The sequence below is a fragment of the Aquarana catesbeiana genome, linkage group LG12 (assembly GCF_042186555.1).
Source record: "Aquarana catesbeiana isolate 2022-GZ linkage group LG12, ASM4218655v1, whole genome shotgun sequence".
Classification (NCBI taxonomy): Eukaryota; Metazoa; Chordata; class Amphibia; order Anura; family Ranidae; genus Aquarana; species Aquarana catesbeiana.
The window spans coordinates 77,476,035-77,494,804 of NC_133335.1; the positions used below are offsets into that span (position 1 = coordinate 77,476,035).

An 18,770-nucleotide genomic window follows, 5' to 3' on the forward strand; every position below is an offset into this window, starting at 1 on the left:
TTTTTTCAGAAATCACTTTTAAAATCTGAATGTTAAAAGTGAAATTTTAAAAACGGGATTAGTTCATTCATAGAGTATAAAAAAATATTTGTACGAATATTTTCAACTGAAAATCTATACGTGTATGGCCAGCATTAGGCTTCAGCCAATCCATCAATGCCAGTGACCTTGAAGCAGAATGGTAAACTGCAGTACTGTGGCATGGTCCAACTGATTCCTGATCAATGACTTTAGTCTCGGGGTATAGAGCTTTCCAATGACAACCAAGTCACCCAAAAGTTACAGACTGTTGATCAGGAGACGATTCCTTGGAAACCAAGGTTTACTGCACTGACAAGTTGTCGAGGGCTCCTTTCCCAGGTAAAGGAAGGAAATACAGAAAAGGACAGACTTACCAAATTTGAGTCACTGGGCAGGGACAACCTTGTCTTTACATCCTGTCCAGGCAGTAAACCAACCTTGCCCCACAAAGATAGGATGTTGTGTTGTAGGGTCTGTAAAAGGAACTAGTTACCCAGGGCTGCCTTGAAAGACTGAGCCCCAGCCTCCTCATGCAAAAAGTGAAGAGTTGAGCAACTCCTGGACTGGAGAGTTAAAAAAAAGGAGACGTAGAGCCAAAACAAAAAAAAAAAAAAAAAAAGAAGTAGTTTGTTCTGCACACCTATGACAAGGTTTCAGCTGACTACAGGCTAAAGCCTGCCATCAGAGAACCAGCCCAGGCTCTGAAAAGATCGACGTGGTCGTAATCCGCCCATAAGCCTGGGCTCAGCCGCTCAGTGAGCCGCTGAAAGCCTGAGCCAGCCGCTCCCGCCCCCCCCCCCCCCCCCCCAGCCTACAGCTCCATTGGATGTTGGAGGGCCAGAGCAGAGAGCTCCTAATTGTTTTGTTAACCCATACTTCAAATTGCTTCTCCTGGGATGAAAGATTCTGTCTTGGTTCCAGAGAGATATTGGCTCCAGATATTCCAAGCGACATGTTCGTTCCAATGCGGATTTCTGAAGTTTCAGGCCCCAGCTCAAACTCTGCAAGATCTGAACAATTCAAGCTACATTGCTCCAAATCCCCAGCTGAATGCTCTACGGGAGGTTATCCAGATATCCCAAAAATAGGCCTGCCCTGGTAGTGTATCAAGCATAGCATAGGATACAGATGAAGCATGGCTAACACTTGGGGTGGACAGGGCAAGCCAAATGGCAGGGCCACAAACTACAAGTGCTGGGGACCCAAAACAAGACTAAAGGGGACATGCAAATATGTATCCTTGATGTCCGAGGACAGAAAGTTTCCCTGATGACAGACCTGGTGGAATTTGAGCCTGAATGAAGACAATTGGGGCCTTAAGATCCAAGATGGGGCAGATTCCATTTGGTTTGGGAATCATAACAAGTTAGAACCACAGAAACTGTTCCGTCAGTGACTGGGGCATTAAAACCCTACAAAAAAAAAAAATTATAAAATCTGCGGGCTGCACGGAGATTTGTTAATCTGTGCAGAAGATTGCTAGACATGAATTCTAGCTTGTAGCCCCCTAGAACCACCTTCAGCACCCAAGCATCTGAGATGCTGGATGCCTAGATGGCAACGGCTAAACAAACATCTCTTAAAAAGTTAGGGGTGCCACCTCAAGACTAAAAGCTTCTTATCCAAGGGCTTGGGGGGGGGATTTGAAAGCCAGGTTTTGTGAGAAGGGACTGGGTGCCAGGCTTGGGACTGGATTTGGAGGTTAGCCTTTGAGGATGATGAGCTTTCCCGAGCTAAACTCTAGACTCCTGCTGGGCATAGGGGTACCCTTTCCCCAGTGACATCCTTAAGATGTTCACATTAACCAAGATGCAGCATGCTGCCCCTTGAAAGGCATGCACAAAGGCGCTTTTCGCATGTCAGTCCCAGCATAACTAGCCAGAGAGCTCATCACATGCATCAACAGCAGACTCATGGGAAACAAGAAAACTAGGAATCCATCCGCACAGTTTAAAGTGAATGTAAACCTTAACCTTTGTAAAAAAATCCATTGTTTAAAATAGAAAAAAAAAAAAAGATAAAAGTATGTGAAAAAAAATAACACATACATATGAACGAGTTCCGTTCCGGGAGCACGCTCGTAAGTCCAATAAGGATCATCACTTTGCTGCTCCAGATCAAGTACGTGGTCTTGCATTTCCAGGTGGGGGGGGTTAATGTCTAAAGCTTCCCTCAAACCACTTTGCATATTTTATATATACACTGAGATTCTGTACTTGCCAAATATGCTGCAGAATTCTCCCTCCACTGAGTCTGGCTACATCCATTTCAACTGCTGCCTGTTCACTTCCTGAATTTACAGACACACACCTCCAGCTCTGCAGCTATCATTGGTCCTCTGACTCATTCCCCCTCCCTTCCCGGCAAACTCTAGAGAGAGCTGTGCATACATCATAAGCCTAGGCTTTTTAGCCTACAAGAAACAGGAAGTGGGACGTATAAGGCATTTATTGGGAAAAAAAAAAAAAGTGTTTTACTACCCAAAGTTAAAACAAGGGCAGAAGATTTAATAGATGCAAAGTTGAAAAAAATATTACTGAAGGTCAGCTTTAACAAGCAGAAAACAAAAATGTTTGTCTGATAAAAGTTTGATCAGCACGAACAATGTGATGGCAATTAGTAAAAGTAGTAAGGCCCATCCTCACTGGTATGCTTAAAAACGCATACCACATTTGACACGGTTTCAATGCCTTTTGGTGAGCTTTCTGGATTACTGAATCTGAGCATGCACCTGTCAAACTTATAAACAAGCAATAATTTAACCAGCATTACCTCAGATGCTTCAATTGCCAAGTCCATTTCCTCATCACAAACGTTGGACCAGAACTCAATTCCCTGCAGAGCAACTTCATCAATTTCATTCTTCATTGCCTCCACAGTGATCTGCAGAACACAAAGGTGTGTTACACAACACTCACCTCAGAAAAAAACAGAACCTGGTTATAATCCCATACTCACAGCAAATAGTGCAGGACCCATGTATGTTTCCATATACTGATAATACAAAGACATGATCTTCACCAGATTTTGTAATGCAGCCACTCGTACCTACAAAAAAAGGACACATGAATAAAATATCCAATGTGGAAAACAAAGTTGAAGACAGAAAAAAAAAAAAAAAAAATACAAAAAAAAAAAATAAAAAACTCACCCTAGTATCAGGACATTGTGTTGCTTCGCAGACCACTTGCATTATATAGTGTCTTTCAGCCTTGAAAGGAAAAAGTAATATACACGACAAAACAGAGTTGAGAAAATAGGGCAAACATGTTAAATTCATTTGGAATACACATATTTAAAAGAATTGTATATTACTTTTTTTTCCGTCTCTCAAAAAACATCAGGATTATACAGGAGCATTATCCCTCATCCATATTAGCAAATAAAACTTACTGTTCAACTACAAAGTGGCAAATGGGCAAGAGAAATGCTTGCCATCAATTTTAGAGCAAAAAAACATAACTACAGATATTCTTACATTCCGGTGTTCAGCGACAATGAGAGATTCTTTATTCCATTATATTTTACAGGTTACTGAAAGGAAATAATTCCTACAGACTGAATCCGGTTTTAGGTCTGCACCAGTTTAATTATCTGCTGGTCAATCTTTTGCAACTGCATTTTGAAAATTGGCTTGCTACATTACAAAAGTATCTAATCAGAGGAGCAGAACCATTGCCCAAATTTGTAATGGTCACAGTAAATGTGAATTCCAAGTGGTGTTATTCCAAAAGAGCCCTTTGAGATACCAAGGCAGAAGGTTATTAAATCTGCATCAACTGAAAAGTAAATAAGTTGATGGTCACATTAACCTTCAAGGTCTACTCAAACCATATGTAGCAGCTATGAGGATAAGATGTTGGTGCTGTAGCAAGGTTCTCAGGGGCCAAGTATCTGATTAACCAGTTACCCCAATCAATACACTCTCGTAATTCATTGACTTTCATTCCAACTTGGTAGCCCAATTATGTCACTACCTTACCACAATCTAATACAAGTGCCCTTGCACCTGAAAAGGGGTGACCACATTGCCAAGCACTTTTCCTTGTGTAACTGCTAAGCTCGGTAGAACAGGGTTGCAGACTGTTTGAGGATCAGTGTCTCTAGGCACATAAAACATGAATAGGTACGAGAAAGGACCTTGTGTTACCCGATTTGAAGGGCAAGATATAGTGGATTAGTAAACAGGTCCCATCTTTAACTGTAGGCTAAAAAAGCAGATGAGCTGTGCCACAATCAAGATATTTCAGGTTATATTCTACCAGCATAAGCATGAAATTTCAAGCTCCCAACTAAAGTGCTGACAAAGAGGTTACTTCAGCAGTCCGTGAGGAAGTTACAAACATGCAGCAGAGTTTGGCCAATTTAAATCCATCAGACTGTTTCATTGCACAGAACAATAGCCAGTCCAAGCATTACAACTATCTGCTGCAAGCTCAGCAATTCCACAAATTCTCTATAGCACATCCATAGCTCTGAACTCCCCCAGCATTAAAGTTACTGTAGAAGAATAAGACCGATGCTGCAGGTAAAAGACAAACACTGCTCTTTTCTCACCTCTTTGTCAAAGTTAGATTTTGTGAACTCCAGAGAGTTGAGCAGAGCGTTTGTTGCCGCTAGTCTGACATTGTTACTTGGCTCCTCTTTTCTCATACCCTGGATGATAGCAGTCAATATTTCATTTGATTTATGTTGCAGTTGCTCTGGATCCTAAAAAACAAAGAAAAAAAATTAGCTCAGAAACAGTAGAAAGCATCAGAATGGAATGTAGACCAAGAATATGAGCTTGGGTCATTGCACAGTGAAAAGCTACCAGACAGTAGGAAAAACTAGCTGGAACTCTGATGCAAGCGACACTTCCTGCCCCAAAGATCAAAATCTAAGATCTGTACTAAAATTTACCAAGTGGGGTTAAGGATTGGGTAGGGGTAGAGATGTGAAGGCCCGGAAAAAAAAAAAAAAAAAAAATCAGATTCCAACTTCTGTGCACTGAGTGAGGACAAGCAAGTCCTAGGTAACAAACTGAACCCTCCAATGCAAGAACAGTATGCACTTTTTCCTTTTTTATTTAATACTGTGGAGAGGAAATATGAAAAATTGTTACTTTGTTTTGAAAATTGTTTTGTGGAGGCTTTCTGGCTGTTCCACATCAACTAGTAAGCAGTTCAGGAGATTGTAAAAGCATTATAAAAAAGTAAATTCTGTTTGTGATAATTGTTTGGCTACACTATATTTTTAATATGCTAGGTGTGATCATTTTGTCCATAGTCATATTTTATGTTCCTAAAGTAACAGAATGACTTTCAATCTTAAGGGTTGGTTCACACTAGGACGACTTGTCAGGCGATCTAGCCGCCTGACAAGTAGCGTCTCGTTCTGTACAATGGAACCGTTCTAATCGGAGCGACACAAGTCGCTCCGACTTAGAAAAAGGTTCCTGTACTACTTTGGGGGCGACTTGCATAGACTTCTATATAGAAGTCTATGCAAGTCACCGCCCCTGTCATGTCCAGGTCGCCTGAGGCAGTCACGCTGCCTCAGTGTGAACCGGGGCTAAAAAGACAAAAAAAGTGCCAATGTAGCATTTTTTTCAATTTTTCCAAAAATTTCTGTTTTTTCCCCCCAAAAAACGTTTTCCGAGCTTCAAAATTTCCAGAAATTTTACATCTCTAGGGAGGGGTTAAAAGCCAATGGGTTGGGGGTGGCCTCTCCCTCCCAACAGCAAGGGTTAAAAACAGTATGGCCAAGTTTCTTGTGGGTTGAAGAAGCACAATTACTTTTGTCCTCTTGTGAGCCAGAGTCAATGGCCCACTTTCAGCTGATGGAGCAGGGCTACTCCAGGCTCAGAGAATACTTAAATATTGTCAGGATCCACCCTGCTGCCCCATTTTGGCAGTTGGCCCCACCTCTTAACACATGACGAAAAAGCAAAGCCAGCCACTCCCACTCTCTCCCCAGCGAGCACCGGAGACCGGTAACTGACAGTCACTGCTCTAAGATTGGAGCAGACTGAGAACTAATCGATCAGTGGCCAATGCTCAATTCAGGTTTCAGAGCAAACATAAGACATCAGCAGTATAAAGGTTATGTTTTTTTTTTTTTTTTTTTTTTTTAAGCCCACACTTCTCTAACTGCTCATTTTGCCTAGGGGGCAATGAGAAAAAAAAAAATTATACTTTCCTTATTCCTTGCAGGTTCCCCTGAAGCCACCTGCCGCAGCTTTGATGTCTTCCTGTACAATGTAGGGCCAAAAGACCTGCATTGTACACAAGGATGCCAAGAATCTGTCCACATTCCAGAAAGTCTGAGTGGACGAAAGAGTGCTGGAGGGCAGAGGAAGTAACAGGCCACTATCACGACCTTCATCCCCTGAGAAAAATTAACAGGTAACCCTTGCAATGGCCAAAAAAAAAAAAAAAAGCCCATTCCATGGTCAAGTTCGGCTTTAATATTTGCTGATCTGGAATAAGTATGCAGATCAGAGTTGGTTTTAAGTCAGAACCATGTATCTGTATATATCTCAGCCCATATCTAATGCCCACTAAATTTTCCAACATTCATAGATTTTTCACACTTCCCCATTTCTATATAAAACACCCCATATAATGCCTACTGGGAACACAAACCCCCCACATCCATGATCTTCATTTCAAATACCTTTAGTAGGGATTAGGAGGTATGCAAGACACGGCCAGAACACAGCACAAGCTGCTGCACTGAATTACAGGAGCCACAGTGACTGCTCTGGTATAATCAGTAAACACTTGGAGCAGGCTGGCCCAAACTAAATTTTTATAGCAAACGAAACCATTATTCTGCAAGGAAACATGTGCAATGCAGCTACTGCCCCCCACCCACTGCAGAACACAGGTCCTATCAGTGGCCACGAAAAGAATGAAGTCACCCAGATCACCATTTTGATTGAATAGTAAAGCCATAATCTCAATCAGATGAAATTGGGAGCCTCTTCAAATTAAAAAAAAAAAAAAGGGTCCAGGAAGTATTTTCAGTGAATAAACCCCAAGAATTCATTTCTCAGTGGAAACCCCATAAGAATTAGATTTAAGATTTCTTTTACTGGTAATTTGGCAACAATAATTGTAATCCCTTTAATGGTATAAAATTCCATAAAGGGAAGAAAAAAAAAAAAAAAAAAAAAAAAATTGGATACAATATACCAACACACAAAATATGCCATCAGGATAGCACATTCAGGATACCCCCTCTACCAAAATAAAAACAATACACTTACGATGTCCTGGCAAATATATCCAATTGCTTCCAGGGTAGATTCCTTCATGTGCTCTGTACTGTTTAGGTCGGTCACGTTTGCAACAAGCTGTGGTATTAGTTGAGGCCATTGGTTGACTGGTATTTCTGCACATGCTATCCCCGCCACGCACTGTGATGCTGAACTGGGCCTGTAGCTTTCTGTTCCCAGTGTACGCAAAACCTGTAGAGCAGATACAGGTCACTTAAGAGCTATTGGTCAATAATTTATTGTTTTCTTTAATTGGTCTACTCAGAACTAACCAAAGCTTTGATCTCACTCCGGACATTGGAATCAATTGCCAGCCATCGTTGTTGGTACTGGGTCTTCAAATCTGGGTCTTTTGAGGTCAAAGAGTTCTTAATCTGTAAACCGGAAGCAACTCTTGCAACCTGGCTGTTTGCAGGATTCGCCAGCACTTTTGAGAGCTCCAACAGGAAAGTTGCCTGGAAAGAAAGAAGTGTTAATGCGGTGCAGACTGAATAGTAGTTAGATTATAAATAAAAGAACACCCACTCTTGCATAGTTATACAACCTGCTTTGCGTTTGAGGCCTTATAAACAAAGATGCTTTAATGGATACAGCATTTTAACAGTCATAAGGCATTGAGGCTGACCACAGCCATTTCATCACTGGGAGGTTCAGTATGGCACTTTAGGTACGCTAACCAATAGTCTGCGCACATAGAGCAATCTCAAGAAAACTATTTCCAAATGCTAGTTAGCACCACTATTTTAAAAAGCAGTAACAAAAAAACAAACAAACCACCCATCACAGACCCCCTGCAGGTTTAAGTCATAATATGCACCACATGCAATCCAGCAGTTTTGGCTCTACGGTGCTTCTACCTTCACCCAGTCCTCCTTTTTGGCTCACAGGCTCCGACTGTATGAACGGCTGAGGCCGCAATGGCGTTACTCGTGCGCATGCGCCCTGGAAAGGAACTCTAAAAAAAGGTATGCTGTCCCTTCAGAGAGCATGTACTGGTGTGACATCAGGTGTATTACATATAAATATCTCCTAAACAGTGCAAGTTTAGGAGATATTCACTGTAAGGAGAGACCTGTACTGTAGGTACAAGTTAAAAAGTAGACTTTACTTCCACTTTAAAACCCAAACCAGCAATAAAATTTTTTCAGGAAAGGATAACCCCAATTGCAGACTTTCAGAGTTGGAAGGACTGCAGATAGCAAACCCAGGAAGCGTTTAAAAAAAGTGAACATTTGATCATTTGCACGCCTGTCATTGCTGTGAGCATGTAAACTTCAGCTGTCTGAGCCAAAATACTAGAGCTGCTTTGCCTGGGCCACACAAAACGTGACAGAAAGATGATTTTGTGTATTTCCATGGATTAAAACCACAATTTACAGTACAAGTTTCAGAGACCCCATTACATAAGCTATGAGAATTACTCCAGACTGCAACTACACAGCAGAGCAACCAGAACAAGGACACTTTGCTCTGCCTTTTATGTCAACAGTCAGAAAGGCACCAAATGACCAGCAGCCCAAAATAAAAGCTAGTTCTAGTCCCAGTGAAAAATATATACTAAAAAGATGCCAACATATTGTAACAATTGCCAAGGACACTGCTGCAGAGTTAGACCCCTGTCACAGGCAGCAGTTTAGTCATTTTTTCTTCTTTGCAAAGACTGTAAACAGTTGCGTGAACGGTTCAGCCCGAGCACTGCGTGCTGCAAAGTGCATTCTGCGCCCTGACTGGGCAAAGCTTTACCCAATCAGGGCGCAGTAAAAGTTGGTTAAAGGAGCGTGCAGCATCCTTAAAAAGTGATTGTAAAAATCAGTTTGTGTTTTTTTTTAAACCTGTGTGTAGCAGCCCCCCCCACTTACATGAGCCCCATCCAGTGACGTCCACGAATGAAACAGCCATCAGGAATTTCCCTCCTGGTTGCCTGAGACAGCAGCATCGCCATTGGCTCCCGCTGCTGTTAACCTCAGTTAGCTAATCAGGAAAGAGGGGTGGGCCCAAACCACAGCTGCGTGTCTGAATGGATAGATGGAGCTGCAGCTCAGGTGCCCCCATAGCAAGCTGAGCAGCCCAGATCCTCTTAGAGTCTGACTGGTGCTCCGGGCCTCTAGTGCCCCCAAAGCAAGCAGATTTCTATGGGGGCACCCAAGCTGAGCTGCAGCTCCATCTAACCATTTAGACACAGCTGCGGTTTTGCCCCACCCTCTCCTTATTGGCTGACTGCAGTGGGAGCCATTTCTGTGTCAATCAGAAGGGAGAGTCCCAGAAAACCACACACACCACACCACACAAAACAAACGGTCTGCACTGATTGATGGCCGGCCACCAAATGCCTCCTCTGCTGTCTGACAGTTCTTATATACAGGTGTAGCTCAAAATTAGATCAAAAAGTTAATTTTAGTAATTCAATAAGAGAAACTTGATTGGCCAGCAAACTCACCTGACCTAGACCCCATAGAGAATCTGTATTGTCAAGAGGAAGGAGAGAGACACCAGACCCAACAATGCAGGCGAGCTGAAGGCCGCTATCAAAGCAACCTGGGCTTCCAATACACCTCAGCAGGGCCACAGGCTGATCACCTCCATGACACGCCGCATTGATGCAGCAATTCATGCAAAAGGAGCCCCGACCAAGTATTGAGTGCATACTATACATCAGGGATATGCAATTAGCGGACCTCCAGCTGTTGCAGAACTACAACTCCCATGAGGCATAGCAAGACTGACAGCCACAAGCATGACACCCAGAGGAATGATGGGACTTGTAGTTTTGCAACAGCTGGAGGTCCGCCAATTGCAGATCCCTGCTATACATGGACACTTTTCAGTAAGCCAGCATTTCTGTATTAAAAATCCTTTATTTTTTATTGGTCTTCTGTAATATTCTAATTTTCTGAGATGCCATAATCTAAATTAAAGGCCAAGCTCACCTTTTCTTCTTCTAAATTCCAGCTCCCCCTGTACTTTTCTGCAAAAATATCAAAGACTTCCATAAAATCTATAGACCCGTACTTTACTGTCCTCCGGACATGATTCCAACCGTATCTATTGCTTCCGTCTTACTTCCTTACAGACTGTAGGTCATGACACAGGAAGGAGTTGACCAGCTGATCTCATTAGCACACACCCCACATCATCCACACCCCCCCAGCTGCACATTTTTAAATGAGATGCAATCAGTGATCACGCTTCTCATTAAATACACGTTATACAATAAGATTGCAGTGTATGGCCATCTTTAAACAAGTACATAGAAGGGAGTGGTCAGAAACACAGCTGTCGAGCCCCTATCACATCTCTGCATAGTGGTAACTCGCATTGCCACAAGTGTTGGTAGGGAGGCGTTGGAGCGTTTTCACTCATCACATAGGGCAGCCCATTCAGGTGGATGGGCTGCCCTACACACAGCAATCATCCCAAAGAAGAAAAATGAATGGAAAAAATAATAAAATATAAATTATATATATATTATATATATATAAATAATATAGCTTGGTGCGCTTTACTTACTGCGATTTTTGGTGCAAATTGAGCCTAATTGTTCTTGTGAGCATGCACCAATCACTTTCAGGCCCCATTCACATCTAACATAGTGGGAGCGCACATTTGTGTCTCGTTTTTCCTGTGACACGCATAGGGCAGCCTGTTGATTGGCTGCACTAAATGTGGTTATTTTGGCATTTTGTGGGTTGCGTGTTTTTTTGCAGCATTTGCCACTCGTTTTTTCACATGGCAAAAACAAACAGTTAGGTACCTGGTAACTTTTTCTAAGAAGTCTTCCAGGGCAGCATCCGAGAGATAGGCATCTCCTTCCTGCAACAGGAAACACATTAATACTAGAGGAACACAGGTGAGACTAAAGCACCGAAGGAACTCAGCAAGTCAATGCGTCCCCACAATTCCTGGTATCATCGCTTAGGGTGGGAACTAGTGCTGCCCTGGAAGACTTCTTAGAAAAAGAGTTACCAGGTACCCAACTCTGTTTTCTCCAATAGAGTTCCAGGGCAGCATCCGAGAAGCAATACTTACTAGGGTGGGGATAAGGCCTGGAGCACCTTGCGACCAATGTCAGGTCTTGACAGCTGGTTGGTGCGGTAGTGCCTCGCGAAGGTACTGAAGCTCGACCATGTCGCTGCCCTGAAGATTTGCTCTGGAGTTGCCCTTGCCTTTTCGGCGACCGAGGTTGCCCAGACTGGTCGAGTGGGCTTTGACCGTACTTGGGGGGGCAATGTTTTGTGCCCGATAGGCCATCTGTATGGCAAGGTTTAACCCTCTGTCCATCGTGCGTCTCGATGCCCGTTTTGCCTTATTGACTCCTGCATAGAGGACAAATGACGTGGTAATTCTTTGCCAGCCCTTTCTCTTGAGATAAGCTATGAGTATTACGTCTAGCTTGTTGTATGTTTCTCTTTACTGCTATCCATTGACTTAGAAAGATGGGATAACCACATTCTGCATCCTGTGAAAGATTGAAGAGACTTTTGGTAGAAAAACTTGGTTTGGCAAGAGGACCATATTATCTGTCTGGATCAGTCAGTAGGGTTCCATATAAAAAAACCTTGAGACTTTCACCCACTCCCCTGGCCGATGCTAGGGCCACTAAGAGTGCAGTTTTTAGTGTATGATTTTTATCTGAGCTCTCCTCCAGTGGCTCGAATGGCAGAGAGGAATCCTCTGAGCACCGTGGAGAGGTCCCATGTCGAAGTTCTGCCGACTTTAGCGGGTATGGCTCTATTTAACGAGATCAGGAATCTTTATAAACGGGTCCTCTGCTAATCTGCAGACCAGACAGGGGGGAAGAGTGCTGTCACTTGTACCTTCAGCGTGCTCTGAGAGAGGTTCAAGTCTGCTCCCTCCTGCAGGAAATCCCAAATCACTGGGATGATTCTGTCGGAATCCTGTTTGTTCCTGTACCAGGAGACAAACTTCCTTCTCACTCTAGTTATGGGGTTTTCTGCTGGCTAGAATGGGGTCAATCACTCTTTCCGACAGTTCTTTTGCAGACTCACCCTCTCAGTATTCAAGCCAAGCCGAAAGCTTCACGAGATTGTGATTCGGGTGGTTGACTGGCCCTCGTGAGAGGAGGTCCACTAAGTCTTGCTGTATCAGGTGTGGCTGGAGACAGTTTCTTCGAGTAACTGAACCATGTTCCCTGGGGCCAGTGAGGTGCTATGAGTATCACTGTTGCCCTTTCTACCCCGATTCTTTGTCTCACCTTTGGTATTAGAGCGGTCGGAGGGAATGCATAATACAACTGGTGTGCCCAGCTTTGATTGAACGTGTCCACTCTGATGTTGCTATCTGTAGGATCCAGTGAGAAGAACCTTGACATTTTGTCATTTGTCTTTGAGGCAAACAGATCTACCTTGGGCACTCTCCAGGTTTGCGTGATCCACAAGAAAGTTGCTTGGTTTAGAGACCACTCTGTTTTATGGTCTTTCGACTTAGAAAGTCTTCCAGCGTGTTATCTGTCCCCCTTAAGTGGATGCCCAAGGTTTATCAGATGTTTGAACCTGACAGAAGCAATTCTGTCATGTGCCAAGACAAACAAGGGGATTTTGTCTCTCCTTGCCTGTTCGGGTATGCCACCGTTGTGACCGAATCCGAACATCTCTGCCCTGGATAGCTGGTTGTAATGCTCTCCGCGCTTTCTCTACAGCTTTTAATTCCCTCATATACTAGGAGGCTCGAGACCATCTGGAGTTACATCTCCCCTGTGTATAGAGATCCCCATGTGCGCCCCCCATTCTAGGGCACTGGCATCTGTGGTGATCCTCACAGGGTTGGCTTGCACCCATCTGCACAACGGAGCGGATTGAGCCACCACTGAAGAGATTGTTTGACCAACCGAGGGACAGGAATGGACATCACTAAGGATGATGGATCACCATCCCACTGGGTCAAAATGTGATTCTGCAGAGGCCTCATCTGGAGCTGTGCCCAGGTGATTGCGAGCATTGATGTCCTCGATCCCAGCCCTGCCTCGTTCTTTTCTTCCGTCTGGAAGGTTTTGGTTACTCTGGCGTCTAGCACATAATCCAAGTATACCACCTCTGGCTCAGCTACGATTTTTCTATATTTACTATTCATCCCAGGTTTTGTGGATAGGAAATACTTGCGGAGGCTGTTTTCTAGGTTCTTTGCTGTATCTCCAAAGAACAGCAGATTGTCTAGGTATGGTATCACGCCTATGCCTTGCTGTCTCAGGCCCTTTAGCACTTCTGCCATAATCTTTGAGAAGATTCTGGGCACAGAAGAGATGTCGAAAGGCAAAAGATGTGTACTGCAGATGCAGGGTGGCCACCGGCCCCTGGATCATGAACCTTGGGTATCTGATGACTTTTCTTTATGGGTACATGCAAGTATGCGTCTTGCAAGTCTATTGTGGCCATGCATACCCCCGCTCTACTGTTGAGCGGCTTCCTTGTTAAATCTCTTGGAATGAGATTTTTTTCCCCTCTTTCTTGTGGGAACCCTTTGTTCTTCGCTGCGGTCCTGCCAGGACCATTTACAGGTCTGGCCCCAACAGAAAATTTCCTGTGAATGGGATCCCTCACAGTCTATTCTTGGAGGCGATGTCCCCTCCCATGACTGTCAGCCACAGGGCTCTCTTCACTAAGAAGAAGTGGCCCTAGAAGATCTTACAATTTCAGCCAAGGCATCCGCTAGGAAAGCTGCCACTCCAGTTAGTGTGGAAATGGTCCTCACCAATTCTTCCCTTGGCGTGCCTCCTAGCAACGCTTGCAGTTGAGACATCCAGCTAACAGGTTGCGAGCTGTGCAGGTGGAAGCTATTGCCAGATTCAAAATCGCCGCCCCTGCTTCCCATGCTCCGCATCATCAAAAGCTATGCTGGATTTGTTTGCGACTCACGAGGAAGGCATCCACTTTGGGACATTTCGCCCAAGTCTTGGCGTCTTCCTCTGCAAATGGATACCTGCATTTGAACGCAGCTGGTATGAAGAGCTTTTCCTTTGGCTTATCTCACTCCCTCTTGACTATGCTTTTGAGAGTATGATGCACTGAAAACCTTCTGGGCTGCAGCCCCTTGTATATTTTGTTGTGCAGGGAAAGCCCTGTAGCTTTTTGCTCTTTGATACTCAATGTGTCTACTATAACCTTTAGGCTAGGTTCCACTATTGCGACGTGAAAGTCAAACGATTTTTTGACACAATTTTGCAGCAATTTTGCTGCAACCATGTCTGCGTATTCTTGAGGTCTATGGACCTCAAGTTGCATCAAAGTGGGACCAAAGTAGTGCAGGGACCACTTTGAAGTCGCTGCGACTTGAAGTCACACAGATATGAACGTTACTCAATGGAAGTCATTGGGTATGACTTATGCGACTTTGCAGTCCTAAGTCGCATGACCAGTTGCACTAGATTAGAAGATTATCCGTGTCTTCTGAGGGAAATATCCTTATCCACCATTTTATGCATTTTTGGCATAGTGGCTTTTTTCTCTCAGGGAAAAAACAGTGACCGCAAGAGTCGCATGCCTTGCTCTGGTCTGCGCACTTATTTCCTCTGGGGCCTTTGCAAGTAAGCACAAAAGGGCCTGAGTGAGGTTGGCAGTGTACAATGCAATTGTACGGTTTGTAGGGAGGTAAAGACAGGTGACTCCAGAGTGCTCTGGCTTAACTTGGAGCTGTCATGATCTGCAGGGCGGAGAAGCGTCTGACCTGGCCAGCCACTGGGATCCTCTGCTTAGAGAGCCCTTTCTGCTTCCTGCTCCAGCCCCGCCCCCAGGTGACCCTGTGCAGATTGGGGGACACCTGCCACGTCCTCCCTGGCACCCTCCTTCCTGGGTTTCCAATAGGGAGGGGAGCATTAAAAGGCCTTTTGTCATTTTTTTTTAAATTTGCACTGCAGCCGACCGGAAGTGATGTCACAGGAAGCAACTCACTAGTGCTTGCCCTGGAGGCTCCAGCCTCCACCAAGATGGCCGCCAACCGGACCATACGATCGGAAATGACGATCGGGGGCAGGAGGGTCGGTGGCCAGGTCGCCTGCACAGCGAGGGAACCTGTAAAGCACCTGGAGTGCAAGGCTCAGCCGGATGACCCTCCACCATCGAGGAGCAGTAGCTGTGGGGGGAAAAATACCAGTGGCATGTAGTGCAGCTGGGGGGATAGTTGCATACCCCTCTGTAGGGACGAAACTTCAGGCAGAGCCTTGAGGCTCAGATTGCTGCCCCTGCTCGCCCTCCCAAAGCCCCCTGAGCTGAATGGGATGCTGGTTAGGGAGTCCCCTGCAGAAAAGCACAGAGACTGGATAAAATAAACGTTTGCGGCTCCTGTGGGTCCGGAGGAGACACAAAACTGAGGCACACAGGTGAGACTAAAAAATTTATAATGGTGGACTAATGCGTTTCCTGTTGCAGGAAGGAGGAGCCTATCTCTCGGATGCTGCCCTGGAAGACGATTGGAGAAATGTGTGTTTGTTTCTGTGTTTGGTGTGCCATTAACTAGTGGCACTGAAAGCGCAACTAGTAACATTTGGCATGTTTCTGGGGTGGGGGGGGAGCGGGTACCCAGTTCTTACAGGCACCCAGCTCCCACTTCCTACCCTGGCGACGGAAGGAAGATCACCTCTCAATCTTCTGGGACACATCACAGGTCCCGGAAGATTGCTCGGTCATTCGCGGCTCGCGCAGTGCGTGCCCGGCTGTGAAGCCACAGCCAGGCGCCCACAATTAGAATGCCAGCGCCGAGGAACGGGGCTTCTTGTGCCCGCATCTCTGGAACGTGGGACAGGCGAGTGTCTGATTAAAAATCAACAGCTACACTTTTTGTAGCGGCTGACTTTTAAATTTGTGGAACTCCGCTTTAAAGAAAGAAGTGCTTGAAATATATCACTGTGTAACACATCTATTAGAAAATATGTGTCACTTTTCCAAATGAAATACTGAAATATATGAACTGTTTGATATTCTAATTTTATAAAAATGCACCTGCAGGTAAGAGCGGGGCCACCTGGCAATGTCACCTGTGGCACCACCCCTTGATATCACCGACCCAGCATGCACCGTTCCGTGACATCACAAGGGGGGGGGGGGTCGTGCCACTAGGTGGCACCACCCTTACCTATACAAGAACTGTCAAATGGTGGAGGAGGTATTTGACGGTCAGCCATCAAGTGCAGAGCGATTTTTTCGGGTGCAGCTGGCAGCGTGATTGACTAGATTTACACTGGAGGACACAAAGGAATTGTCAAAAATATGGTTTATTACTTTGACACTTTTGGTGAATGGGTAGGGGTATTATGTACCCTATACTCATTCACATGGGGGGGGGGGCTCCCCCCTTCTTAAAGAGGGCTTACAGATTCTGATCAGCCCCCTGCCCATGGACCCCCAAAACCACCAGCCCAGGGTTGTGGGGAAGAGACCCTTTTCTCTTGCAGGACATTGCAATATGGGCATCCTGAGGTTTAACAAGTATAAAGCAGGGGTTGCAAGCAGCGACTGCTGACCAATCTGAGGTTTGGTAAACCGAAAAAAAACAGTCTGGCCACTAAAATCACTCAACCAACAAACAGCCCTGAAAGTTTGATCATGGAACCAATTTAAAAGTATGGTTCTCTTTTTGCATAATCATACCTACCTAGCTAGCTGGATGCAGCAGACCGATGCTGCAGCTGTCCCCCCAAGGAAGCATTAGAACCCCCATGAGATTTGTATTGCTACTCATGTCCTTGCTAGGTAGGAATAACCTCTGTGTGACACAAAAACACTAAGGAGCATTGTCAATGCAACTGAAAGTGAAGGGAAATCAAAAATGTATGTTGTCAGACAAGGTGAGGACAAGTCTACAATGACTCACACAGTGACAACTGTCCAAGAGGAAATTCTCACATTACTTCCTGTTGTATATTCACAAACCAGTGGAAGGGGGGGCTTTACCAGTGGGGCACAAGCAGCAAAAGACTGACGGGTTTTAGCCCACCTCCACCCAAAATTTAGTAACGTGCTAGCTATGCCTACAGGACAGTGTCTGATCAAGCGTTGACCTAGCTTTTTAGCTGGATCCTTACAGCTTTGAACCTGGAAATGCCCAGCGCCTTCTGGTTAACTGATGGCAAAGAGCAAGAGCAAATGTTCCCTGATCTGCTCCCAATCCTGACAGTGTTTATTGTGGTCCCAGGAACCACAATATGTCTTTACAATACTGTAAAAATGATCGGGTGTTTTTGCAGCAACCCGATCACTGACCAGAAGCCGGCTGAAGAAAAACAGATGTGAGCTTGTTTTATGCTCGAGACCTAGGACATTTAAAAAAGCTTAAAATGAATTTGACCGCCAGCCAAGAGACTGGTACCCAAAAAGCCAGCATCCTCATGTGTCTACAGCCATTTCACAGGGACGGCTTGGCAAGAGCCGACAATGGCTCTGAATTCTTATAGCAGTGATGACACTCCGCTGGCACCAATGTTCTGGGTGTTGGGAGTTTTCCCAAGCTGAACCAAATAATCTATTTCTATTACAGAAAGATGTGATCACTGTAATATACTGTACAATATATTAAGTTAATGGGAAAACAGTCCCACGTTGGGAATAATCACCCCCCCAGCCTATGCAATTGTATATGTGTATTCCAGGGCGGCTGTCATTGTCAGCTCAGTGCCTGTGTGCCAGGATGACTGCACTCCTGGAGTTATGTTATCCTATGCTGGACAACCAAAATGGCCGAAGACCGGTACCCAGAAAATGGGTAGAAGATGCCATCACCGACAGGTGACCTCACAGGTATCCTTTCTGCTGAAGTTCGAGTATGTTCGGGTTTAGTTCCACTTGAACTCCTTTATGACCACCCAACACATTTGCAGTGACAAAACGGCAGCCTTTTAACACCCACATATGCATTGCTGGTTATGTGCTGAGAGCACGCTCACAGCACAAAGACAGCTTTAGGTCTGAAATAAAGATTGGGAGCTGGTAGGAGTGGCTTCTAATTATGTGACCGCTGATCCCCCCCCCCATCCCCACTAAGAACTAGTAAAGCCCTGGTGCCCAACATGCAGCCCACCAATGTGCAGCCCATGGGCTGTGCTGATCTTCTCAAGCACCAGCAGAGCCTATGTCAGACACCAGGGAGAAAGGAAAACAAACTACAGGAGCTTTGGTTTCTTTTCCTGTTCAGAAGATCCAGCTGATTATTCTGCTCTGCCATTTAAACTTTACATTGCTCAGCTCCAGTGTGCAGCCAGCCAGGGAAGTAGTGATCTGCATTAGTGTAGCGATGTCTCCTGGGCCAAAATTCCCCTATGGAATGCCAGTTTCTTCTACAGCAGTGCTAAGGATAAAAAGGAAATGCTGGACCAGGTAAATAACTGCACTCTGAAAGTTATGCTTTATTCAGCCACTGCCCCATTCACAAAGAGAAACACAGCTGTATGTATGTGAAGCAGTGTTAAACAGAAAGAGCCAGAAGTGTTTTTATGGACAGTAAGTCTTAAAAGAGCTCCCCTGGAATGTGGGGAAAAAAGCACCAC

The 18,770-nt window shown here is 44.9% G+C and overlaps 1 protein-coding gene across 1 annotated transcript in view; it reads right to left on the minus strand.

Moving 5' to 3' along the window:
* The window catches only part of KPNB1 (karyopherin subunit beta 1), a 48,136-nt gene that overhangs the window by 24,570 nt on the left and 4,796 nt on the right, over positions 1-18,770 (minus strand). Inside the window, exons 3-8 of the mRNA XM_073608093.1 lie at positions 7,555-7,737; positions 7,274-7,474; positions 4,579-4,731; positions 3,173-3,232; positions 2,980-3,069; positions 2,794-2,904 (exon numbers count right to left, since the gene is read on the minus strand). Of these exons, the coding sequence (XP_073464194.1) occupies positions 2,794-2,904; positions 2,980-3,069; positions 3,173-3,232; positions 4,579-4,731; positions 7,274-7,474; positions 7,555-7,737 (798 nt within the window). The remainder of the gene's footprint in view (positions 1-2,793; positions 2,905-2,979; positions 3,070-3,172; positions 3,233-4,578; positions 4,732-7,273; positions 7,475-7,554; positions 7,738-18,770) is intronic.